Raw genomic sequence first — 26,191 nt, 5'->3', positions numbered from 1 at the left:
GAGGCTTGGCGACAGAAGGACTCAACAGGCGTTCCATGCCTATTTAATAAGCTCCCCCCGCAACAGAACTGCCAGAAAAGCTTTCCGAAAGCCAAACCACTGCTGACTCCTGCCCTTCTCACTTCACGGGGACTTCACTTTGAATCTCTGCTAAAAGCTTTGAAAGCACACTGCCCAAAGCAGTGACAGAAATGTCAAGTACATGTGTTGGAGGACAGTTTGGTCAAACATACACATCTTCCAAGGTAAAAATCCTACTTCTAAGGAATTTATCCAACCAAAACCATTGGTTGGAAACTATTGGTGGGGGAAAAACCCCACGGGAAACAACCTCTGTGTCCATCAAGGGGGGAATGAAGCAAATCAGAATTCATCTGCCCTGTGGAACACGTGCAGGTCTCGAAGATAACTCAGCAGGCCTCCCTGTGCTGGTGCAGAAATGCCGTCAGAAAGTCAGTGAAGAAAGCAAGGCTGCAGGTACGGCGTGAGCGCGCGGGCGGGCTGGCGAGGGGAGGGGAGACACGTAAAGAGCCTGTACAACAAGGAGACACAGGCTGTCTCATATTTCGTTAGCTTTGTACCTGTGTGACACGACAGACGTCACTGACACCACTTCACGATGTGCGTGAGGCAGATCGTTCTGCTGCACACCTGCAGCTTACACAGTGCTACCTGGCGATTACAGCTCAATAAAACTGGAAAAAATAAAGGGCTTCCATGCACACACATTTCTAGGAAGATACGTAAGACTTTATCAGGTATTGTCGAGGAAGACAGACGCAGGGTGAGAGCAGCACCACCCGGCTGCCCACGTCTGGGGCAGCCCTCAGCCCCACTCTGAGAAGGGTATCATGTCACGGTGGCCGGCAGCTATGACACAGGGCGAGGCTGGGCGAGGCCACCCTGAGGAGGCCAGGTGGGGAGGAGGAAGACCACTTTCCCCTCCCGCCCCCCTCTGCTGCGGAGCCGGGGTTTATGCTGACACTCCCTGACCCTGTGCCGCCCACCCTGGCCTCCCCGGGCCAGGCCCACAGCACCTGCCCCCAGCCCCGAGACCCAAGCAGACCGACACAGCCCGGGCTGGTCCTGGCAGCCTGCAGGCCCTTGACAAGCTCAAGAAATGGCTCCTTCCCAAAATGAAGGCTTGGAAAAGCGTCCCCACCCATTCCTGACCTCAGTCCCAGTCACCCCGAGGCCTTGGCTTCCTCTCACAGCTCGCCATGCACACTGATAAGCGCCAACCACAGACCAGCGAGGCTGAGGTGGGACCACGTGCACCTGGGTAGCCGCTGCCACAACGGACGTTGTCACCAGCGACTGCAGCGCCCCAGAGGGCCCCCCAGGCCCCCAGTCATATCCCAACCCAGGACTTAAGGAGCCACTCACCCACCTCTGTCACTACAGGTCAGTTTTGCCTTTTTTAAAATTTCAAATAAATGGTATCAAAATAGTGTGAACTCAGCAAGCTGCCTTCTTTCGCCCAGTAAGAGTCCCGTGCACCTGAACACAGCACGCACCTGTTCACCGCTGGGCCGCGCTCCACTGCATGGACAGCACCGATCCACCCACCTGACGGACCCTTCGGCCAGTCCGTGCTTGGGCCATCATGAATGAAGCCACTGTGAACACGCACAGACGAGTCTCTGTGGGTCGCCCGTCCTCACCTCTCTCGGGTGAGCGTCCAGGAGTGGACCCGCTGCTCCCGCCGGCCGCAGACAGAGAGCTGCCCAGCTGTCTCCGGAGCGGCTGTGTGGGTCCTGTGGAACCAGCCACGGACGAGGGTCCTGGCTCCACGCCTTTGCCAGCGGCTGCAGCCACGCCGGGCCAGAGCACTGCTCCGCGGTGACCCTAACCTGCACTCCCAATGACGAAGGACGCCAAGTCCTTCTTTACCACTCACACATCTTTTTCCATCCAGTTATCTGTTCAAAGCCTTTCACCCGTTTTTCCAATTTGGTCATCTTACCAACTTGGAAGAACTCTTCTCATATTCTGGATAAAAGTCCCCAGTCAGACAGGCACAGTGAAAATATTTTCTCCCCTTCTGTGGCTTGCCTTATTTTTTTCTTAAGTCGTTTGAAAGCAAAACTTTTCAATTTTAATGAAATCTAACTTACCAAATTTTTTCATCTGTGGTTTGTGCTTTTTGTGTTCTCAGGACTCTTTGCCAAAAACAAGTTTGCAGAAGTTTGCTTTTACATTGAAGCCTGTGCCCCACAGAGTTTGTGTGGAGTGAGGCTTCTGTATCCGTCTACGCATCTACCCTGTTGTTCCAGCGCCGTCTGCTGACCCTCTCCCAGTGAATTACCTTGTCACCTTTGACAAAAACCACTTGCCTCTACATTCTGGGGTTGGTCCCAGACTTCCTGCTCTGTCACTGATTCACACGTCCGTCCGTACCCCGCTGCCGCCCGTCTCGATCGGTGCAGTCGACAGGGTGCCCGCAGTCAGCCCCCGTCAGCCCTGGCACCCGCTCCCCTTCTCAGCTCTCACAGCCACTCTGGGGCCTCCCACTTCCACAGAAATTTTAGAATCAGTTCGTTGATTTCTACCAAAAGAGCCTCCTGGGACTCTGACTGGGATTGTGTTGAACGTACGGATCAATTTCAGCAAACTGATATCTTAACAATATTGATCCTTCCAATCTATGAACACAGCATCTCCCTCCGTTCACCTGTATCATCATCAGGTTGTCTTTAACTTCTCTCAGCAGCATCTCATCGTTTTCAGTGCATGGCTCTTATGCACATTCTGTTCAATTTATCCCTGAGTACCTCACAGACACAGCTAAGGGTGTGATTCCCAAACTGGGACGAGAATGGCCACTTCCGTGCGTATTCCTAACCTCTACGAGCCACGGAGCCCCTGAGAGCCCAAGAGGGCCTACTGCCGCCCACAGAGGAGAGCGGTGCAGACATACTTGGTCTAAACGCCAGAAGCTCAGACCCCAGGGGCTTAATGACCTTAAAGAGGCTGGCCAGCAGCAGAGCAGATGTGGGCCAGCCAAGGGCCAGTGAGAACTGTCAGGCCACAGGCCCTCACACCCCTGCTCACGAAAACCCTGGCTGCGGCTGCAAGTCCCAGGGTGGAACGGCAGTGGGCCAAGGAGGGCCACAGGCAGCAGGCCTGAACCACGAGTCCAAAGGGACCCACCAGCAGCTCCACCCAGCAGCTCCAAGGTTGCAGGGAGCCAGGATCACTGGGGGGAGTGCCACCTAGTGGTGGCAGCTCTCTGAAACCCATGGTGACACTGGACAACAGCCAGTGGCTGGGGTCCTGACAGACCCCAAGTGAGCACAGTTACGGCAGTGCCTTGACTCTAGGACCAAACAGACGCACACCCACCCAGCCAGGCCAAAACCTCTACTCCCAGGGCAACCGCTGGGCCTCTGCCATCGGCCGGAGCTGGCCGATCACGCTTTGGGGGAGTGGGCCTCTGAACCAGCACACAAAATCACACGTCTACACCACACATCTGCACATGTGCTAGAAAGCCCTTCCATTTACAGATGTGGAAACTAAAGCATAAAGGAGACCCCACAACACAGGAGGGCTAAGCTGGGGCCAGACAGACGTCTAGCCACAGTCAACAGGGTCTGACAGCCCCACAGTCACTCCCGCTGCTCTGAACGCCACGCAGGTGATGAAGGCGTCCCTCCCAGACCCGCCCCTGGTGAGTCCCCCTCCACCCCCAGGCAGCCTCACCTCAGCACACACGGCCCCCCATGTCCCTCCTGCAGGGACCCCCACAACAGCAACAGGCCCCCAACTTCTCCCTGAGTCCCCTGCCCCTCCGCCTGCTCCCACCCCGACACTCAACTTTGCTTAGAAGTGGGCTCGGCCAGGCCACCCCCCTGCTCAGAAATCTCGAATGACAGCCCAAATCCTGGCAGAACACAAAGCCACAATTCTCACGGTATTCGTGGTCAGGCCAAGACTCGAGGCCGGCGCTGGAGAGGCTGACCTGACGGGCCTGGGTCCAGCCCCCCCGGCTAGTCTGCTGACGGGACATACTTACACCACAAGCCTGACCACCAACTGCCACACGACACACGTGCCACTTAAGTGTGGCGCTAGTCACCACGGGGACAGGAAAGAAGAGACGGGGAAGCTAAGGTGTCCAAGGGGCCCCCAGAAGCAGTCCAGGCACCACCACCACAAAGCATGTGAAAGAAAACCCTCTCCCCACAGGGCCCCTGCTCGGGGCCCCCTGCACACACCACCCCAAGCGCGCAGTCCTGTTTAAACCCCAGGAGGACGAGGACCCCCCCAAGGGCAAGAAAACTGGCCCGGAGCAGAGCGCTGCCTCCAAGAGGGGCCCCCACTAGCAGGAGGGCAGGACAACACTTCATTCTCCTACCACGGCCGCGCACGCCCCTCCTCTCCAGGCTGACACCAAGCTGGTGCAGGCACCAGCAGCCCCACCTCGGCCAGCACCCCAGGCCGCCCCTTCCCTCTCTCATCCAGGGCCTGGCCACGACGGCCAGGCTGAGTGACCACCCCAAAGCCGCCCGGGCAGATGCCCACTCGAGCTGCAAAACTCCAGCGGCCCACAGGCCAGCCCAGCCGGGCGCGGGGGGTCAGGCTGGGAAGTGGGGCCACGAGGGCTCAAGAGCAGCCGCACCTCCCGTCCCGCCCACGGAGCTGGCCCCAGCGCCATCCTGGCAGCGATGACAGCCGGCCGCGTGCCGCCCTCCTGGCCTGACCGAGCTCGAGTGCCCCGAGGCCCGAGCTGGGCGTTCAAACGCTCCAGCAGCTGGTCTGATCAGGCATGGGGACCTCTGATCTCCCGCACAAGAAAGAAGTCACGGAGGCTCCTGCTCTGACGAGGGTCCCCTGGGGACAGGAGGGAAGCTTTCCCGGGAGTTAATAAGCCCAGAGAACAGGAGGAAGCACAAAACGTTCAGGCCCTGCTGGGGCCAGCCCTACAGGAGCCTGGGTTCTGCAGGTGGAGTTCAAGAGGAAACAGCAGCTGAGTCTGCCCTCGGGGGCTCAGCGAGGCAAAAAGAGAGCGAAAGGGCATTGTCCAGTGACGAACACCTGGGGTCCACAGGGCCGGTGGAAGGGGTGCGGGCTCCAGCACAGCAGTCAGACGGCGCAGTCACAGGACAGCTCCTTAAAGAAGGTTCTCGGTCTTGGCCCCGTTCCCAAGAACAGCAGGAAAGGCACCCGAGAAGCCAGTCTTAAAGTTGCACAAGCAGATAAAACAAAAAGCTCTTTAAACCCTACAGGCCCCGTACCCCAGGCACCTTGGTGATCCAGAATGATCGACCTTCCCCCACCGCCAGCACCCACCACCCAAGACGGCAGCAGCCAGGCAGAGTCGGTCTGCAGGGGGCCTGGGCGCCTGGGGGCCTGGGGGCAGCGGTGCAGCAACGCCGAGAAGGGGCAGCGGCCCCAGAAGGACGGGGGGCAGAGCAGATGGTCGGCGGCAGGGGTGGTGGGGCGGTGCCCTCCCTGCCCGGCCGTCCGGCCACCCGGCCACCACTCGACAAACGAGCGGGGGCCACTGCAGGGGCCTGATGGGAAGCGGTCTTCGATTAGTTTTCCGCTTATGCCCCTAAAAACGCTGTCTCTACTCATTACAACCACCTAAGAGGAAGGACTTCCCCTAAAAGCAGTCTATACAGGAAAGAGTCTTTCAGGAAAGCCCAACGGCACAGGGCCAATCCCTGCCAGCACTCCACTGAGGGCACCCCGACGTCCGGCAGGGAGTCCCCCAGCTCCTTCGCTCTGCGCACATCTCACTGAGCCTCAGTGCCACCAGCAGGGCCTCCGAGGGAGGGAGCCGGGGTGGCAGGGCCCATGCTGCCGAAGGTGCCAACCGTGCAGAGAGGAGGTGGGGACCCAAGGCGTCAGCGCCCTCCGCTTACCTGATGCTCAAGCCCGTGGTCTGGTCCAGGCTCTCCCAGCTCTGCAGCTTCGTCAGCAGCCTCTGAAAAGACGTGGAGGTGAGCACTCAGGGCACCAGGCCCCCACATCTCCGTCCAGGGGCCCCACGGCCCTCCTGCCATCCTCCTCCACGCCCAGTGCACCTTGACCCCCAGGCAGACGAGCGCCGTGTAAAACTGACAGGGACGGCAGCAACACTGAGTCTCCCTCATCCTGCAGAAGAGCCTGCCCTTGCCTCTGGGTCAAAACGCAGAAACGCTCCAAGTCTGCTCCGAGGCAGGCAGGCTGCTTCCCGACGGCTGAAGCTGCACTGGGTGCTTAACACCCCCACTCCAGGCCCCTAGCTTGACGGTTCCCGGCAGGCCTGTCGGCGGGGGAGGGGCTGGGGCAGGGGACAGCCTCACGGATGGGCCTGAGGCGATATTCTGGGCCCCAGGGAGCAGGCGCTGGGACTCGCCACAAGGCCCCCCAGGGCCAGCCCGCCACCTTCCAGGTGCTCCTCAGGACGCCAACCAGGCAGGCGGACTCACCCTAGAGCCAAACTCCCCTCCCCACCCCACCCCCAGCCAGCGGGCCAGGGCGCGTGGCCACCCAGAGGAACAGGTGGCGGCGGTGGCGTCCCCACACAGCCCACATGCAGGGTGTCCTGCCCCATGTCCACACCGCTGCTCCACACTGACCCACAGTCCACATTCGAGTCCCACTCCCTTTCCAGAACACAAGCAATGTGAGCGCAAGGACCGTGTGCCTTCGTCTGCCCTCAAGCCTCCTTCCTGGGCCAAGCACAGTGCTGCCATCACTCAGCAGCTCAAGCCCTCGCGGGGCCCACCACGCGCCGGCTGGGGCCTGGCTGACAGTCCCGTTACTGCGATGATGCTTAGTGAGCAGCTACCACTGCGGAAGCACTTCATGTAAATCCATTTAATCCTCACAACAGGACAAAGACATGGCCATTCCTCACGGCGTAGGTGGACAGAGAAGTTAAGTAACCTGCCAGGGTCACACAGCCAGCAAATACGCATGGCAGGATTTGAAACCAGGCAGAGTGATTCTAGACACAGAATTTTAATCTTAACCAATTTCAAATTAAACTGTCAGAGGAAAGCTGCTCAGCTCGGGAACTGTCTCTTCAGGCTAAGTTCCTACATAAGCCAGTGCAGGAGAGAGATTTCTGCTCTGGTCCCATGAATGCCTCAGGCTGGCAATGAACTCTGGGGTGGGGCAGCCGGCGGGCACTCCAACCAGAATGGAAGTGACAGGAAGCGGTGACATGGTTTAAGCCAGGCAGACCAGAAATGAGGCACCAGAGTGTGACCCCGGGGAGGCCAAGGAGGGACGGGAGGACCCTGGGCCTGCAGCCAGGGGGCCTTGGTGCTGGCCCAAACTTGTGTGCAGCCCAGCAGCCTCCTTATTTAGCAAACCAGCTGGAACGCAGGACTGGAACACCCAGGGTCCCCCTCAGACAAAAGACACCTGCGGGGACCAGCTCACCTCCTTCTCCAGCTCCAGGTCAACCAGCGTCTCCTGTATCTTCTCCTGCCGCCCCAGCTTCCGCTGCAGCCCCTCCAGCTCCTCCCGGAGCAGCCCGTTGGTCTCTCGCAGCTCCCTGGCAGGGCCAGGAACAAAGTCACTTCCAATGGCCACGCACGCTGGGGGGCATCCGGGAGCCCCAGGACAGGGGCAGCACACCCGCGCCCCCTCCCCTCCCAGGCTCTCACCGCAGGCAGGCCGTCTCCTCCCGCAGCTGCCGCAGCTCCCTCTCCATCGTGGGCAGCCGCACCAGCTCCGACCGCATGTTCTTCACAATCGCGGCATCCTGCTCCTGCAGGGACAGCTTCTGCTCCAAGTCCTGATTGAGGCCAGGGGCGGAGAAGGGAGAGTCACAGACAACAAAGCACCCCAGGTCCACACCAACCTCTGGGCCCCGGCCCCCGCCTCTGGGCAGCCTGCCCTGGTTGCACAGGGTGTTTCTCTGTGCAGGCTTCTAGCCCCACAGTGCACCGTGCCCGTGGGGCAGGAGCCCAGCACACACCTGGCACGGGGACACACAGCAGAGGTGCCCTGAATAAACGCCCTCCCCTCTCGCACTGGCTTTGCTTGCTGCTTCCACGCCCAGGTGATGCCTGAGTCACTCCACAGCGAGCACAGCCTTTCCTTTACAACATGTAGTCCCCGGGGGCTCCACTGTGACCACCCACAGAACAGGTGCGTGACCAGGACCAAATCAGGCAGTCATTCAACAAACACTAAGGAGCCCAGCTCTGTGCCAGCTTCTGGGTCGAGTAGTGGGGTCAGCGCAACACAGAAAACAGACGAGGTCTCCACAGGGAAGTGCACAGTCTGGCAGGAAAGACAGACATCAGGCCATGCAGGCAAGTCAATACTGAGAAGTGGGTGGAGGGCTGCAGACAGGAGGACGGGGCAGGGAAGACGTAGCAGGGTCGTGTGAAGTGGTGAAGGCCAGGGGAGGAGAGAGGGACAGAACAGCATGTAAAAGACCTGAGGCAAAAGAGAGCACAGGGGGTCCGAGAGCTGACAAGGAGCACAGCTGGAGACGGAGGAAGACAAGATGGACCCGGGGAGTCAACAAGGAGCCGGAGCACACGGGCAGGGACGCGCACTGTGGCTGTAGCTCTGAGGCAGTGGGCAGCCACCCCAGGGACCCAGAGTCCCCGTCCCCCTAGCTCTGCCCTCCTGGTGAAGCGGCATGGCCTCAACTGCAGAGTCGGGCCGCCCTGGCTGCAAGGCCCAGCCCGGCCATGCAACTGGCTATGTGACATCAGGCAGGCTCCCCAGCCTCTCCAACCCTATCTCACAGCGGCCACTGGGACTTGAAGTTATATGTGTACTTTCCGCTCTGTGTATTTGATTTTGGTCTTCATTCAATAGACCATGAGCCTCCTGGAGCAGAAACACGCCTCTTACTGTGGCATCCCCAGCACCCAGCATGGGGCCGGGCACAAGGAGAAAACCAGCCGTGGGCCCCAGAGGCCGCCGAGCACACCCCCAGCTCAGAAACACCTGCAGGTGGCAGGAGGCCTGACACCGCCACTGCCACGTCCACCAGACATGGGCTGGGGACTGAAACGGAGCAACTCACCCTAATCCTCTGCTCCTGGTCCGCCCTCGCGTCTTGGCAGGCCTGGAGTTCCTGAACCTTCTGATTAGCTTCCTGCCACTTTCTATTAAGACAAAAGTACATCACATGCAGAAACAGGCATGTGGTGAAGCCAACACGCGCCCTCACCGTGCAGGCCCCGCAGCACGGACACACACTCACTCACATGTGCACGCGCACACCCCGCAGGGATGCCCCACGGCCAGGACTCCAGCCCTACTGGTGCCCTGGGGCCTGAGTCTCAGGGGCAGGTGGGCAGGTGCAGACAACCTGCTAGGTCCTCTCGAACCGCACACCCCACAGGTCTCATCCCTCCCACATCTGCTCACAACTGCAGCTTCTGCTAGCCCTGGGACAGCCAAAGCCAACGACGCTCTCACAACTCATGCCCTCACTCCACTGAGTGGCCAGAACCCTCCTAAGACGACACCTGCCGAGCGAGAGGCCACGTCCTCGGGAGTGCTGTGCTCCCCCCACGTCTCAGGCAGCTTCTCCCACACCTCCATGCCTCTGCCTGGAACGTCCTTTCCCACTCACGTCCCAGCACCGCCCCCAGGCATGTCCTACACAGCCTCTAAAACCCCGCTCAAACAGAACACCTTCTCCAGAAGCTCCACCCACGCAGACACCCACCCCCAGAGAAGGGAAGAAGTGACTATTCCCTCTTTCTGCTCCTGGAGCACAGAAGACACCACTCCATCCTGGCACTTATCATCCCGGCTTCAGAGGCCTCGGCGTGTCCGCCAGCAGCCTGTGGATGCAGAGGGCAGCAGGCAAAGGGGTCTCGTAGACCCTCGGCGCTCCAGTGCATACAACACGCGTGGGCGCTGGGCGCTCCGGCCACAAAGGGCCCAGGAAAGCAAGTCTGGGTCTTCCACGTGGGTAACAACTGGACATCCGGCTCGGCACACGGCCCAGCAGGCATCAGGTGGACAGGGGCCAGGCTCTGCTGGCAAAGGCACAGAGAGTGCTTGTGAGGTGGGGGCCCCGCCTGACCCACACTCACTTGTGCTGCAGGTCCAGCTGCTCCTTCAGCTCCTGCTTCTCCGACTCCAGGCGCTTCACCTGCATCTCCTGGTTCATGACGCTCCATTGCAGCTCCGAGATCCTCCCCTTTAACGTGCTGATAGTCTGCAGGAGAACCCAGACAAGACCTGCTCACCAAGGCCTCTGGTACATGAATGGAGGTGAGCCCCTCACACAGAGATGAATGGGACCAGCTGTCCCCTCCCATCCCGCTCCTGAGGGCTCCTTTGGAGCACAAGAACAGGGCAGACCATACACCACCCCTCAACCCACCCAAGCCCTGCCTGGTGCTTCCCACCAGCAGACGAGAAGAGACGGGGTCATGGTGACAGACAGCCTCAGGGGCAGGAACACTGCCAGCCAAGACGGGCCTGGACCACACACCTGGCGGCCCTCAACGCCCCATCACCCTAGACCCGCGCAGTCCGGGGCGTGCTCTGCCCAGTTCTCCCTCCACACTGCTCTCGTCCTTCGGCCTGGGATCCCTTCCGCAACCACCCCAACCCCATGCCACCACTCCAGCTACGCAGAGATGCCATCTATGAACCAAGCCAGGCACCAAGTCAGAAGCGGGTCACTGAGGCTGTGCTCAGGACAACGCCTGGAGAGCTACACTGGGCAAACGGTGCTGAAGGAGTGCCGCAGAGGCTGAGACGCCCCCAGGCCGGAGTGATCCTGAAGGAAAGCAGTGGGAGGCCTGCGGAGGCCGCCCAAGGGCAGGCCTCCAGGACGGTGCCTGCGGAACACACGGGGCAGAACCCTGTCCTTAGCTTGGACCGCATCCTCACCAGACAATCTTCTGGTGATCAGACTCCACGTGTGGCTTTCCTCGGGCAAGACAGCGCACCAGCCAAGCCGACAGAAAAAGCCAGCCGCTCAGGAGAGTCCCCTTGAGATAGTGAGTGAGCCAGACATCAACCCACGAGCCGAGAGCAAGGGAACAGACCGCCACACTTGCCACCATGAGTGACACCTGCGGGGAGCCCTCTGCAAACAGGGGGCCACCACACGCCCTCCCCAGTGCAACCCAGGGCAGACAAGGGGGTCTGTGTCCCACCCTCTTACCAAGCCACATGCCCCTTTGCAACAACTGTAACTATCAGTCTGGGAACAAAAAAAGAATGAAGGTACTAAAGCGACATTTAACAATGAACGTGGCCTTTGAGAACTCTTCCTGAATAAAATAATGCGCAACGCTGTGCTGAACGCAGGGGTCAGGTGGCCCGCCCCACAGAGGGCAAAGCTGGGGGGAAGCCAGGCCACCAGTAGGATGACCTCAGAGACCACGAGCACCTGAACCAGGCACCGTGAGAAAAGAGCGCAGCTGCAGGGCGGGGGCCACAACCCTAGACTCAGTGACCAGGGCAGCTTCTTCGAGGGGTGAAAAGCAAGAGGAGCAGCATCCGAGTCTCCTTCCAGCTGGCCACAGCCTCTGCCACGCTGGCCCTCTCGGCAGCTGCTCCCTGGTAAGGGTCCCCCTTGTTCTTCAGTGAACCTGTGCGGGACCCGCCCTCCCCGGGGGCCCTGCCTGCCTCCAGAACACAGCCCGGAACGGAGCCCAGGCAGGCGCACGCCACAGGCGGGAGGAGGGCTTGTCGTAGGCCAGCCACAGCTCCTCTCCTGCCAACGTTCACATCAGAAGGCAGATGTAGGAGTGACCTTAACACGCGCTCCAGCGTTCCTGGGGGGAAAAATGACCTGCAGCCTGCCCGAAGGCCTACCAAGGAGAGGAAGCCGGGCAGAGGCGGAATGCCAGGGACCCGGCCCCGCCCCTGCCTGGCAGCGTTTCACCCTCTTCCTCGCAGCACCTGTGGTCCTGAGCAGCGCAGCAAAGGGACAGGGAAGGTCAGAGGGGCCCAATTTCCACCAGCATCAGTCTCTGGGCTGTTTCTAAAATGTACGCAGCCTTCAGTCTGGGGACGCAGCAGGGACTACGGTGCATCTACGCTGTGCCAGAGCTGCTATCAGACACTAACAGGCCTCGCTAACAGCCAAAGACATGCAAGCTCAGAGGCACCCACTCATGCCTCCTGGAGAAAAAAACTATTTTCAGAAAACAGCACTGCCCGTGACGGGTCGGGTCGCAGTGACACTAGCGCCTCCACGGCGGCGGCCGGCACACAGCAGCAGCGGGCGGCCCAGGCCAGGGGGCTGCCAGCGGCCTCACAGCCCCACTCCCAGCCGCCCGTCCCAGTGAGCAAGGCAACAAGCAAGAAGGCTGCAAGCGCGACGCCCTCCCCCACACGCGCATCTGCATCAGGGTGCGGGCGCGTGGACCAGCCAGGCGTCGGAAGATGACAAAGAGCGGTTAGTCAGCCACTGACCAGGTTAGTCAAGTCCTAACACTCCTAATTACAAAGACCAAGAAAACGTTCACCTTACTAACTGAAAACCACAGGAGGGAAAGTTAATACTTTCACGACGACCACAACTATGCAGAAAGGGAGCGGAGTCAGACAGCGAGACACTCCCGGAGCTGCAGCGGCGGCCGCGGGGCGCACTCGCCCTTCTCCCTGGAAAAACAGCCGGTGGGGAGAGGGCGGCACCCCGGGCAGAGCCACAGCCCTCACCTCGCCGGCCTCGGCCAGGCCGTCCTCCTTCTCCCGCAGCCTCCTGCCGGCCGCGTCCAGGCTCTGCTGGCACAGCCTGTGGCGCTCCAGCTGCGCCTTCATCTCCTCCTCCGCCTCGGCCTCCCGCTCCTGCAGCTGCCGGATGCGCGTCAGGAGCTCCTGGTTGCGGTCCACCTCGCGCTGCAGAGAAGCATGGGCCTGGTGAGAGGGAGTTGGGACAGGGAGACCGCACCCCACTCCTCCCTCAGGACGGGGCTGAGGCCCGGAGAAGAGCCACCGAGGAAGCAGCAGCCAAGTCCACGCTGACCCAGGGCTGGGACCCGCTCCGAGGGGAGCGCTCGGCCGCAGCAGCACACGGCTGGGTGTCACCCTGCCCCCCGCCTGGAGGGTACTTGGCATGCTTCACCCCCACTGTCACTGACCAGGCTCACAGTGACCATCTGCAGGGAGGAGACGGAGCACAGAAACCTCACTCAGACTTCACTTTGGAAAGAAACCTCTAGGGCTGGCAGCACCGGCAGCTCTCTGACTGCACACAGCTACGTCACAGTGAGCAGACAACCGGGTGGGGACGGGGGGCATGGACGTGAGCCTGCACCCGGGAACACTTGACCCCGGGCCTGCATCTCCCACAGACCCTCAGGGCCACCCTGCACTGGTACTCTCGGGGGCTCGTGGCTCGTGCTAGTGAGGAAGGCACAGACTCAGACTCCTCGCTCCGATGATCCCTGGGGCCCAAAGGGCCAACTGCTGGCCACTGAGAAGATTACCCTCCGCCCAAGAAGCAAAGGGACCACAACGTGGGAGCCAGAGCCCCCAGGGCACAGGCAGCAAGTCCTGGTTACATGGAGCCTGACTCTACTGACCTCCCACACAAGCTCCCACCAAGGACTGCCAGGCACTCCCACATTCAGAGCCAGGGCTTACATCTGAGCCCTCCGAGCCCAGCACCAAGGAGGGGCTTAGCAAGAGCACAGACAGGGCCCAGGCCTCCTCAAGGAAGCCAGTCTAGGACCGAAAGGGATCCGAGGGGCGACGAGCTGCAAGTACAGCTCCCGACGACCAGCAGGCCTCGCAGGCAGGGGCCCGCCCCAGGGCAGGGCCGCCTAGCACACCACAGGCAGGGGCGGGGGCGTCTCTACTCGGGCTGCCGGTCCCTAGTGCACATGGGGTGGTCCAGGCAGGTCCCCAGGCCTTGGACACCAAAGTCTCACCACCTACCAGGTACCCCCAGGCAGGAGAGCCGAATTTCCCACCCGCCTGTCCTCTCCAAGCACGACCAAACTGGCGGTCCCCGGAAAACCACTGCAGATTCCTGAGACTCAAAAGGACACTTCGCAAACCCCAGCTCAGGTGACTCGGGAGCCATCCCCAGCCAGGTGGGTGGGCGGGAGGCCCACATGCACCCAGCGAGGGCCCAGGACTAAGCCCGGGCAGCCCTGCGCCCCTGGGCCTCCCCAGAAAAGACTGCCAGTGACCCTCACTCCAGCGTCTTCTGAGCACTGGTAAGGTCCACAGCCTGTGCTAGATACCAACGTCCAGAGCAGTCAGGACACCTGTCCCCAAGGGACTCATGGCCCACAGAAACGCCAATAGCTCCACACTCCAGCCTTCTCCCCAAGAGCCAGGGAAGGGCCAACACCACAGTTCCTACAGGCCGATGGCCCTGGTGCCACCTCCCCACCCCTAACAAGGGCACGTCAGTACTTGCAAGATTCCCTTGGCCTCTCCCCTTCCCCCTTCCCCCCGGTTCCCCAAGGACCGGTCCTTCCTAGAACAACCCAGTACATCAGCAAATGCCCCACCTCACAGAGAAACACCACCGGGAGCAGCACCAGGGCCAAGGCGGGGGCAGCGGTACCCCACCTGCAGGCCGGGTCTCTGAGCTGCTGGGCCCACACAACACACCACAGCCAGGAACCTGCACGCCGGGTTTAAACACACCTAATTAGCATCGCACCCTGGAAGACATCAGCTGTTTTTACAGGGACTAGGAAACTGCATGGATACGCCACATAAGGCAAGAGTGGGGCCAGACAGCCATCCCCAGGGAAAGCACAGAGGCCAGAGGCCTTCTGGCCCAGTGCTCTGCCTGAACCTTGGCAGCGTTTCCACAACTCATCAGCACTTATTGGAGAACCCTGGCAAAGTGAGATTAATCAAAGCAAAGGAAGCATGAAATTTATGAACTAGGTAAAAACCAAGCATCTCCCCTGAGCCACAGGGGGCGGTGCTTTCCCAGCCTGCCCTGCGCAAGCCAAGGGCAACAGGAAGCAGCCCCGAGACCAGCACTCTTTGTTCCGAGGCCCTGTAACCATCTGAGCAAGACCCAGCCTGGACCTGAGCCCCTTATGCAACCCGGTGACTCTCCAACCTGCTACCCTCAGGCCACCCAGCCTTTCTGCAGGATCTGCACCCCAGTGCTTGCAGAAAGACAGAGAAACCAGGCAGTCAGTGGAGAAGGATGCCCATGAGCACCACACTGGGCAGGCAGGGCAGCCAGCCCTTGGTACTGCCCTCTTCGGGGACACAGGGCACACCTGCGGCCTGACCCACCTCATCAGGCGGCCTGAGAGGCAAGCCCCAGAAACCTGGCGGAAGAGCACGCGGGCTTCCAGCTGGCGGGGCTCTGATTCCCCGCAGCCCGGCCGGCGCCACCACCACCTCTGGGCTCCGGGGCTGCCCCGACCCACCTCGTAGCTCCTGGCACTCGTGCTGGCAGCCCGCTCCAACTCCACTCGAGCCCGCTTGTGACTCAGCTCCATCTGCATCTTCTCCCGCTCCACCTGGATGAGGTGAGACTTGGACCGGATCTGCTCCGCTCGCTCCTCCAACTGGCCAGGAACACGCAGAGGAAAGACAGGTCCTCAGTGGCTGCGTCACACAGGCGAGGGCCCCTTTGCACTCTCTCACTGAGCACCTGCCCCCAGCAAGGCCCTCTCTCAGCCCCGGGGGAGAAGGCAGAACACCGGGCCTCGGGGAGGACATGGGTGCAGAGGCAGCAAGCCAAGAGAAGGTGACAAAGAAGGAAGAGAAGGGTGTGCTTTCAGATGACAGCATGTGGGCTTCTCTCAGAAAAGAGGAGGTTCGTTTCCTACGCTGTGTACCAAACTACCACAAATTCAGCAGCTTAAACGCCCGTGTACCGGCTGTCGGTCCCATGGGTCAGAGGCCGGGCATGCACAGCCAGCTCCTCTGATCAGGGTCTCAACAGGCTGGCACCCCTGCAGTCGGCAGGCCGTGTTCTCAGGAGCCTCTTCCACACTCACGCTTCCCTGCTGGCTGTCGAGCTGCACCACCATCGGCTCCCAGGGGCCACCCACATTCCCTGCCATGGGGCCTCTCCGCCTCCAAAGCCAACAGGGGAGACTCCGTGTGAGCGGAGCCCCTCTCCCGCTGGGCACCTCTGACTTCTCTGTCTGATCTCTGCACCCACCTGACTGGCTCAGGCCCACACAGGTGTCCTCCCTACCTGAAAGTCAACTGATCCGAGATATTAATTCGGTCTGCAGAACTCCACTGCCACAACACCTAGCTAGTGTTTGAATAAATGGGAGAAAGTGCAGTCCACCGGGGGCTGGCAATTTGGGGCCCATCTCAGAAGTCTGCCTCTCTCAGAAGGCAGGTAAATAGGGGGAACTCAAGCCTTGAAGGGCCTCGGAAGACACAGCGAGCAGTTTCACGGAATCACTGACTGCAGTGGCCTCTCCCTCAGGTGGGCTAGAGCCCCACCACGCCTGCCCAGCCCAGCACCTCCTGGGCGCGTAACAGAAATGCAAAATCTCAGGCTGCACCACCCGGATACCTAACCAGAATCTTCATTTTAAACATATTAGGCGCACTCTCTAAGCACTGGGCTGTACCTACCCTGTAACACTTTTTTAAACCAAAGTTGCCAACTTCATATTTTGTCAGTGAGCAAGGATTCAAAAGAAAAAAAAAAAGAAAAAACTACAATCTATTTCCACCCCAATACCGTGTTTTAACACCAAAACCAAAACCAAACATAAAAGACCTAATTTCAGAAAAAAGAACAGTCCTTGCCCAAGAAGGGCAGTGAGCAACTTAACCCACTAACAAACTACAGAAATTCAATTATTCAGCGTGCACACACATACAGACACCCCAGCCTTTGTTTTACGGAACGTGGCCTGGGCTCGTGGGAGCTCTCAGAGCGACAGGAAAGCACCGGCTCATCTGACACAGAGCATCACAGCAGGAAGGCTGACAGGACAAGAGGGGCGCAGGCAGAGAAGCCAGGAATCACCTGACGCAGGGAGGGCCAGGGCAAGGCTCAGACACCACCTCCCTCCCCGTGAGGACCCACGATCCCTGCCACGACCAGCACAGACCCCAGGACTCTTCGGAACCTGGAGACCTTCAGGAGACCTGAGCCTTTACAACTGTGTCTTATGTAAGCATTGCTGAGAACTTGGAATAAATTTAGTGAAATGAGACCATAATCAGGGTAAAACTGTAAAAACACCCCATGACAGAGTGCAGCCAAGATCCACAAATGGCCCCCGTGGTCTGAGACCATTACTACCCAGTCCTTCACTCACTGCCCTGCCTTTCCTGCCAGGCTGACCAAGAACCTGTGTTTAAAGCACAGCCTTCCCCAGAGTTACACCAGCAAGGGGGCCAGCGGCTGGCTGGACAGTTCAGTGGTCACACGCCCGGCGGTGTGGGATTTCTTCCTCAGTTAAATGAATAAGCTGACTTTCCCACCCCGTCTTCAGTGCCCGTGAGCTCATTAGTGTGAGCGCAGTGCTGAACTCCAGACCCACTCTGGAGGCACTGCTGTCACTTTAGGCTTCTGAGCCAGGACGGTTCAGGGCCGGACCATGACCTCCAGCTAGCCACCAAAACTATGACTACCCATGCTGGACATGCGGGAGGTGGCCAGCTGGCCTTCAGGCTGAGAAAACACCGACCTGCCTCAGCTATATGGAATGTGAACCCGCCCTGCCTAGGGGCAGGCGTCCCGACGCACACCGCTCACCTGCATGCTCTGCTGGTACTGCGTCTGCAGAGAGCCCTGGGCAGAAGTGGAGACATCCAGTCCCGATCCTCCCTCCACTCGCTGAGAAATGAAGTTGTTCAAAGACCTCAGGGTGGACAGGACGGTGGTGTTTTCCCCCAGGTCTTCCATGGCCACTTCCTTTCTAGAGGCAAACAAGGGAAGGGTCACGGGGAGCCTTTCCAGGCACTATCAGCTCTGCCAGCCACCCGGTCAGGGGGTGCCTTCGGGCAGCCCCTTCCCCCAGTGCTCTCTCAGAGCCCATAAAATATTCCAGCATCCAGAGTGGCCACTTTCTTCGGGGTTAACTGAGAGCCCATATTGCCAATTTCTCAGAGAAGAAATTGAGGCATAAAAGGACAACATGCCACCAAGCTGCTGACTTATCAGACACCAGCAGGACAGACAGACGGCTCCCAAGACGAGGCGTCCAGCAGTCAGGTGGGACGTCTCCCTCAGAAGCACTCACAAAAAGCCTAGCTTCTGGGAGTCAGAAACGAAGCACACGACAGGGGCAGCAAGCATGACGACCAGAGCAGTGCTAACCACAGGTTAACAGCGACATGAATTAACTGTCACTACTGTGTTCAGCCACGTACCAAAAAGAGAGGTATCTGACATCTACTGAGCACCAAGACTTCCTGAGCCTCAGTTCCCTCGTCTGTAAACTGAGGATCACAAAACTCACTTTGCAAAGTTGAGAGGGCAACAGGGTCCAAAAGAAGTCTCCCCACGGCAGACGGACCAATGCTGCCAGTCCGACTCCCACTCTGCTTGTAACTTTACGTATGACGCTGCAACCTTCAAAACAGACAGGAGAATTGGGTCTTTTTACACATTTTAGAGACAATATAAAACAAGGCCTCAAAAGTTACAGACCTGAGATCGGAACCTGGTCTGTCTGGCTCTGAAGGTCGAGTGTGCTCCACAGACCTGGGGACGAAGGGCCAAGGACAAGCAGCAGCAAAGAGCCTGCGCCCCCATCTGGGCTTGTCTTGGCCTCGCACCAGGCTGTCTCCCAGCCGGGACGTGCGCAAGTGTCCCAGGCACAGTTAGTAACCAAAGGTGTGAATTTCTACAGGTGTTTTTCCCCTGAGAAAAGCAGCCAGCTCTCACCGATTTCCCTTAAGTATTAGACTGGAAACACTGCTCCCCACCCCAAAAAAACGGTGAAGAATCTTGGTTTGAGTCTGCATTTTCCGTTTAACAAGAACCCTGGCCTTGTGCATGCAGAGCCCTCGCCTTCTGCAAGCCACCATTTCCACCCCTGCACAACACAGCTGCCCTCTCCACCTCCCCATCATCCTGCACATGGAAAGCAGACTGGAAGGGAGAACAGGGAGGTGCAGGCACTCAGAGCTGTGAGCCTGGCAGACAGATACAGGCCCACCCGGGGCGAGGCAGCAGCTCTGCTCTGTAAGGCAAGTCCTTCCATCTGCCGAGATGAGACCAGGGCCATGCTCTCCATCCCACGGGAAATTTAGCCTGTACACCCTCTTCTCAAGGGTATATGCCATCCCCGGTGAGAACCGATGCATGTTATACACCAGAATGAAAAGAACAGATTTGCACCTGCCTGGAACTAAGCCGCTGTAAGCGATAAGGCGGCAGCTCAAACTCCATCCTCCTTTATCCAAGAGACTCAAGTCTTCCAGCTGTCTAACCATGGAATCTGAACTGCTCTCAACGGAACCCCAGAGCTGGGAGTCCAGAGCACAGTCCCCTCAACCGCCCTTCCCGTTCCTGGCAAAAGGACGGATGCGGGAACCGACAGAAATGACAAAGATGCCCACCACCTCGCAACACCACTTCCCAGCGCCACCGGCTCTTATGCCAGCCTGGTCGTTCATCACCCCTGTGTCTGCTTTCTCCAAACTTACACTAGATGTGAAATGCAAGTGCCCATCCTATCAGCCGCCAGCAGTGCGGCTCTGCGAGAGTCACTGCCCATCTTCCCACTGGTTTCCCAACTACCACACTGTTCAAGTCAAGAGGTGCAGGTGACAGCACTGTCAACTCGGAAGGGCGGGACCGGTGGGGGGCGTCTCGGGAGCCGCCGGCTTCCCGAAGACCCGGCGGGTCCGCCCCGACCCGCTCTCGCCCCTCGAGACCCTGGCCCTTCCCAGCTCCTGCTCGGAGAGCACGGGACGCGCCCTGGCTCGGAAGGACGGAGACGGAGCGAAAGGGCGCGCTGGCAGAGACCCCGGCCCCGGTGAGGGCGCGGATCCGCGCCCCAGGGCCGGGGCGGCCCGAGGGGGCGGCGCCCGCACGGAGCCCCAGCCTCGTCCCCGTCCCACCCGCGTCGGCTCGGCTCGGCACGCGCCCCCGGCTCAGCCGGCCCGGCCCGGCTCCTGCCCGGGACCCCGTCCGCTCACCTCGCCGCCTCAGCCAGGTTGCATGCGCCGCAGCCGCTCAGATCTCCCTCTTCTCCGCCGGCGCCCTCGTATCGCGAGACGTCAGGCTGCGCTCTCGCGAGACCTGGGCGGTACCGATCGTAAGCCTCCGAGTCTGCGCGCCAGCAGTCCTGGGGGCTCCGCGTCTGTCCTGGAGCCAGCCACCCTCGAGCCTCCCATTCGGAGAGGACCGTAACCAAAGGCCGGCCCGCGGGGCTATCGGGCGCCCGCGGCCCCCGGGTCGGGTTTCCCCTAGGGCGCCTGCCTCGCACCGTATTGTGTGGAGTAGCACCGCCCATCTGTGGCCTCATAGGGCCAAACTTCTCTTGCACGCCTATTCCCGCCCTTGCCACTACCAGTATTTGCTTGAATGAATGCTTTTTTCTCCGGGCCCTCTTTTAAAAAAGCAAAGTACTGTGCTGCTAAGCTATCCTCCCAGTGCCCTGTGAGCTGTCGGGGCCTCGGTCTGGGTCCCCGTTGTCCGTGGCGCGACGGCCAGCCGCCAAGTTCGCCCGCAGCGCCCCCGTGCAGTGCCGGGTCCCGCTGGTCCCCGCTCCTCCCCGCACCCCCGCCTCGGGCTAAGCGCTCCAGGGACTGCACCGAAGTCCCCTCTTCCAGAGAGGACACCAGTCCGTCTGCCCGGAACAGACGGCAGAGGAGGGGGAGGCTGCGGCGGCGGAAGCAGGACGCGTCTCTCTGGACTAGCTGACTGCAGGCGAAAATAAAACGAAAAATTTTAAAGTCTGACCTAATTCAGGGATCTGGGCTAGGTCCTAGGACCCTGGTGGAGGTTCCTGAGTATCTCTTCCTTCCCCCGGGGTCCTTGGGATTTCATCACCGCTACAGTCTCTAATAAACTGCGCTTGAGGGATGAGCACACCTCCAAGACAATGGTTGTGAAACCATTAACTTTTTAAACTTTTTTTTTTCAAGAAAGTTAAAAGGCACGAAAATTCCTTAAAGTAATATAATCTATATTGTTTTATAAAGCTGCTGCGAGTTCCTGGAAGAGTAAAAGGAAATAAAAGAACACAACACATCGCTGCTTACGCTGGCAATTACCTTTAAGTCAAGTCTTGGGAGCCTGGAGTATTTTCAGCAGTTATTTCCAGCGGGAAAAACAAAGCACACCCACCCCATGCATAATTCATACCAAAAGTCTCCCCTAATTGTTCTGGGAACTCTCACCACTTGAAGAACGGATGTACTTCCAGATCATTCGCCAGAGGGACGGCAATAAATCCCCTGGTGGAAATTTCAGATTTTTCTGCATTATACTACAGTCAAAAATACCTGGCAACCTGTGGGCTGTTTCTGGAGCAATGGTGGAAGCCCGTTTCTCTGCAACAAACCAAGCGTGGGTAAGAGGGGAAAGTCACACAAGATGTCTGTGTGTGCCTCTACCTCGGAGTATGTTTTCAGCCTTCCCTCAGTCTGTCTTTTCATCCTTTTATCTTTGCCTGTCTCTTTCTCTCCATAATTTCTTCACAAATCATGTTATGGAGAATGTTTTTAAATCACATATGGTGGCCACTGAATAGTTTTGTCTTATCTTTTTGGCTTTAAAAAAGGACCCCTACTTGTCCTGCCTGCTGCACCCCACATCAGGTGAGGGTCCCCAGCTGCACTTCAGGACAGAGCTCTCGCTACATTTGCAGTGAAAAAGCATCAGAATGGCAGAAGACACTGAGTCCTTCACAGACCGGCCCCCTTCCCTCTTCGGTACTGCGTAGCCAAGAGGTACACCTCTGATGATTCTTTCCTGCTGGCTTCAGGCTTTACCGTCCTTGTGTTCTGGAACTCCTCCGTCAGTCTCTTCTGTAAACGACGGCTCTGGCTTCCAGCCCAGGTTTTACAAAGGAAAGTTCCCCCAGGAGGCAGGATGTCCGGAGCCATGTCCAGAAGGGACAGGCACAGGCTGATGAGCTTGTCATGGTCAAGGGCCCGGATCCCTGTGGCATTGGGTGCCATGTCACTCAGAATCACATCTGCTCTCCCACCGGGAAGCAGTTCTCGGATTCTCTGGACAGTTCTCGGGTCAGTCACGTCAGCAGGGCACAGGAAGTTTGCTCCTTCCAGAGGGAATATGTGGAGAAGATCCACCCCAAGCACGAAGCCAACAGGAGCACTGGGATCTAAGGCAGAAACAGTGAATGCGTTCATTTATTTACACCCAGAATCATCCCACAAAAAAATACATGCGACAAACGAATAAAATAGATATAAAAAGTCAGGACGGAGGGAAAGATCTCATTACGGACACAGGCCTTTCCCCACTTTCTGTACATCCTATAAAAACACATGGCGGGGAGTGGTGGTCCTTCCCTCTACATCTGAGCAAACCGAGCGAGGCCCAGAGAGAAGTGACTGTCCCAGAGCCTCAGGCAGACCCGGGGCTGCACCTGTCTCTGACTTCCTTTCACTCCACAACGCCTGCTCTCCGTGAAAGGGTTATTTCTGAATGGTCTTTTCCATAAACTAAAACAGAAAATGACACTCTAGTATATAAAGTGCCTCTGGATTAAATCCACCCCCACTCTGCAGCTTAATCCAATTTCTTTCAATGTAGAAACCATTAGAAACAAGCCGAGATGGGGAAAACGGACAGATGCAAAATAAGGTGAAAAACTGATACCCTACATATTTGAGGGGGCCAGTTGTAAAATAAAAAGGTGTCACTGTTCCACCCTCCCTGAAACCGGACTTCCTGTCTGCACGCTGCTGACCCCAGCCCGCACCTCCCCGCCCTTCACGCAGCACTCCCGTTCAAAGCTCCCCTCGCCACAAGCCCTGGAGTCCCCTCCCTGCACCACTGCACACAAGGAGGAGGGCCTCTGCTCTGCAGTACAGATACGTGAAGGGCACAGTCACAGACTTGTAGCTCCGTCTGCTTAGTAAAAAGGCTGTTCCACAGGCGAGGGTCGGGTGTCCCATCTCTATGTAAAAGCTGGAGGTCCAGGTATTTTGCAGAGCACCTCGTTTCCTAAAGGTTAAAAACTCTCACTCTTCATCCCTGGAAAGTGGGACGTCTCACATCCCATCCTCTGCACTTGCGCTCCTGCCTTTAACGCTCATGTACCACAACCCCAGGAAGTGCCCGCTCAAGGCAAATGGCTTTGGCTGCATTTTGTCAACTTGTGGGAGTAAAAGAATCCAAGTCCCCTCACCCACCCACTCTGCTCCCGCTGCCTCTTCCTGCAAGTGGCACTTGGCCACTTCCCGGCTTCTCCTGAAGAGCAGTTAAGGGAGAGGGGCCACTAAAATCAGCTGTGAGCAGGTCTGCGGACAGGCTCAGTGGTGGGAAAAGGAACCAAGTTGTCGGGGGGGTTTTTTAATTTAAAAAAATTTTTTATTTTTATTTCTGGAGGGAGGTAATTAGGTGTATTTATTTATTTCTCAATGGAAGTACCAGGGATTCAACCCAGGACATCGCGCATGCTAAGCAGGCGCTCTACCACTGAGCTATACCCTCCCCGCTAAGGAACTGAAGTTTCTGACACAAATTCACTTAGTCAATAAATATTTAGTGAGCTTCAAAGTATTTTAACTGTTCTAGAGCCCCCTGCGTTATCCCACCCACAGTAATGAGGTTGATGAATGTACCCGAGCAGCATGCCCAGGTCTGTACTTTCAGCAGGTCACTAAACACCTCTAAACCTCAATTTCCTCATCAGGAAAATGGGCACAAACATCCCCACTCTATAGTGTTTGGGAGGGATCTTCGCGCACCGTCACATGTCATAATGCCAGTGCATGTGGTGCCCTCAGACTTTACGGCAGGAAATACGAGTGGTAAGGACAGTTCCCACAGCACTGCACATGCTACCCAAAGGCAAAATACCCAAAAGCAACCCTGATGCCCAAGATGAAGACACCAGCTAAACTCCAACAGAACAACCGTCATCTGTTATCCTATACAGCTGTTTAAAGGATTGGAGTGGTGGTGGCTGGTTGATCTATTCATCAGTGGAAACTTATATAGAAGATCTTAGGCTAAACCCCAAAATAGACAACAGATGAAGCCAGGTCCCTGGGGTCGAGCCAAGGTGGAGAGTCCAGAGCCCCAGCAACAAGGGCTCTTGCGCAGCCCCAGTGGCACTCCCAGAAAACCCAGGTCTTCAAGGACCAGGTCCTGGAAACGGCTGGGGCTGACTCGGTTGTTCTGTCATGGAAAGATGTGATTGTATCAGTAAGCAAAAACAAAAACAAGAACAAAAAACAAAGCTCCCCATCAGCAGCAAGGGCATGGCGTAGCATCATCTTCACAAAAGACCAAGAAGGTATGTAAGTACATGTAGCCATGTACGCAAAACCAGGTTCGGGAAGGGCGCACACCCTCGCAGCAGTGTGCACGGGACTGGGGTGTGACTCAGGGTGGTTTTCACTGTCATCACGCCCTTCTACTTTGTCTTTCATCTCGAAACTGTCAGTGTCCTATTTGTATCATTCCTGCTAAATGACCGCTCTGAGATATGCACCCCCACAGCTGGCCCCACTGCTCTGTGCCCCGTGGCAGAGGGCAGCTGCCTGGCATCTAGACGTGTGGGGGCCGCACCTGTGCCTGCAGCGTTGACCCTCTGCACGGCCACCTGGCTCCACGCGCCAGGGGCCGCCCCACAGTCCAACACTCGGTGACCCGGCCGCAGGATCTGGTGCCTCTGGTTCATCTCCAGGAGTTTGAAGGCGCTCCGACACCGGTAACTCTCCACCTTCGCAGCCTTCACAAATGGGTCCCTCAGATGCCGGGTCAGCCACAGGTGCTCAGCGCCGGTGCGACCCCTGTAGCAACACCCAGCAGTGTGGAAACCTTGGTGCTGAAGGGAGGCCCACACCAGCCTCCAGGGCCTGGTGAGGAAAAGAAAACAAGCAGGCTGGCATCACACAGACCAGCAGGTCACGAGGTCAGTCGAGCCCCGGGTTCAACCTACGCATTTTTAGAGACAGGACACTATGGCCCAAGAAGGGGAGGCAGCCTGACAAGACTACACAGCCAGGAAGCAGGTGTTCTGCGCTGAACTGTATCCTCCCGCAGTCTATACGTTAAGGTCTGAACACCCAATACCTCAAGATGTAACTGCTCTTTAATGAGGTAATTAAGGTAAAAGTGAGGTCATATAGGTGGGACCGAATCCAGTATGACTGGTGTCCTTACAAGAAGACGTCAGGACACAGACACACACACAGGAAGAACACACGACGACACAGAGAGAAAACGGCCATCCATAAGTCAAGGAGAGAGGCCTCAGAGAGACCAACCCCGCTGACAGCTGGGCTTCCGATTCCCACCCTCAGACTGTTGAGCCAGTGAACTTCTGCTTGTTAAGCCACCCAGCCTGGGGTGCCTGGTTATAGCAGCCCGAGCACACTAACCAGAAGGCAGCACCCCTTCAGTCAAGAGGTATCTTTCCTCTCCTGAAGTTTTTTTCAGAAGGAAAACTCAAGCATTAATGACAGTCACCTTGCTTCTATCAACCAAAAATTTCCCAGTACTGGTTAACAACTGACAAAACTCATGAAAGTAAAACAAAGTTTCACCAGGCTCTGAGAGACTTGGACAAACCCCCAGGAGGACAGATCCTTGCCTTAGTCAGTCCCATGGCTAGCAGAGTCCGATCTACCTGTCACAATTCTTATTAAAACTGACCTCAACCTGTGTGTAATTGAAGGGAAATTTCCAAGTATCTTTGGAAAAGTGGGGTTTGCGTCACCTCCACCTGTACTGCCCACCTCCCCAGCCCCTCTCTCCAAGGCCCTCCGCCTGCATCGCCCACCTCCCCAGCCCCTCTCTCCAAGGCCCCCGGCCTGCATCGCCCACCTCCCCGGCCCCTCTCTCCAAGGCCCTCCGCCTGCATCGCCCACCTCCCCGGCCCCTGTCTCCAAGGCCCCCTCCAGCTCTCTGCCCCCCGTCGCTTCTCGGGAGCCTTAGCCGACTGTCCACTCCGTGTTGGCAGGTCTCCCCTAGTCACCTGGCCGGGGCTGACCGTGTCAGGGCCTGGACGAAGTGGGCGCTGCACCCCCTTTGGGACCGGAGACGTGGGCCGGTCCCTGGCCCTCCGCCTCCCGCACGCATGCAGTAGGTGCTCCGTAAGTGCCCGCCACCACGCCCACCGACCGCCCCTCTTGCCGCCCCACTCACCCCGCCATGGACGCCGGCCCGCTCCACACACCGGAA

General features: G+C 58.3%; 2 protein-coding genes across 3 annotated transcripts in view; both read right to left on the bottom strand.

The window, feature by feature from the left end:
* Positions 1-20,140, bottom strand: part of MAD1L1 (mitotic arrest deficient 1 like 1) — a 209,387-nt gene extending 189,247 nt beyond the window's left edge. The window contains exons 1-9 of the mRNA XM_064478169.1: positions 20,002-20,140; positions 17,609-17,771; positions 15,300-15,440; positions 12,607-12,786; positions 10,017-10,141; positions 8,993-9,074; positions 7,611-7,741; positions 7,384-7,498; positions 5,874-5,935 (exon numbers count right to left, since the gene is read on the bottom strand). Of these exons, the coding sequence (XP_064334239.1) occupies positions 5,874-5,935; positions 7,384-7,498; positions 7,611-7,741; positions 8,993-9,074; positions 10,017-10,141; positions 12,607-12,786; positions 15,300-15,440; positions 17,609-17,758 (986 nt within the window). The 5' untranslated portion in view covers positions 17,759-17,771; positions 20,002-20,140. The remainder of the gene's footprint in view (positions 1-5,873; positions 5,936-7,383; positions 7,499-7,610; positions 7,742-8,992; positions 9,075-10,016; positions 10,142-12,606; positions 12,787-15,299; positions 15,441-17,608; positions 17,772-20,001) is intronic.
* A 925-nt stretch (positions 20,141-21,065) lies between these two features.
* MRM2 (mitochondrial rRNA methyltransferase 2) lies at positions 21,066-26,189 on the bottom strand. 2 transcript variants are annotated; one of them, XM_010999590.3, is made up of 3 exons: positions 26,156-26,189; positions 24,575-24,864; positions 21,066-22,154 (listed from the first exon to the last, which is right to left on the bottom strand). In XM_010999590.3, the coding sequence occupies exons 1-3, from the start codon at positions 26,161-26,163 to the stop codon at positions 21,715-21,717; spliced, it is 738 nt and encodes a 245-aa protein (XP_010997892.1). In that variant the 5' UTR covers positions 26,164-26,189; the 3' UTR covers positions 21,066-21,714. The 2 variants fall into 2 exon arrangements, with proteins under 2 accessions (XP_010997892.1, XP_010997890.1); XM_010999588.3 differs by lacking the exon at positions 26,156-26,189 and adding an exon at positions 25,986-26,109.
* Between the last annotated feature and the right edge of the window lie 2 nt (positions 26,190-26,191).

This window comes from Camelus dromedarius, chromosome 24 (assembly GCF_036321535.1).
Source record: "Camelus dromedarius isolate mCamDro1 chromosome 24, mCamDro1.pat, whole genome shotgun sequence".
In the NCBI taxonomy this organism is placed as follows: Eukaryota; Metazoa; Chordata; class Mammalia; order Artiodactyla; family Camelidae; genus Camelus; species Camelus dromedarius.
The sequence above is the reverse complement of the archived record's forward strand: the minus strand, read 5'-3'. Positions and strand labels throughout refer to the sequence as shown.

Coding starts and splice junctions, on each gene's coding strand:
- MRM2 (XM_010999588.3), bottom strand. CDS start 26,089: ATGCGTGCGGGAGGCGGAGGGCCAGGGACCGGCCCACGTCTCCGGTCC. Junction 24,865..25,985: donor ACACGGTCAGCCCCGGCCAG/GTGACTAGGGGA, acceptor TTTCCTCACCAG/GCCCTGGAGGCTGGTGTGGG. Junction 22,155..24,574: donor GGTCAACGCTGCAGGCACAG/GTGCGGCCCCCA, acceptor TTTCTGCCTTAG/ATCCCAGTGCTCCTGTTGGC.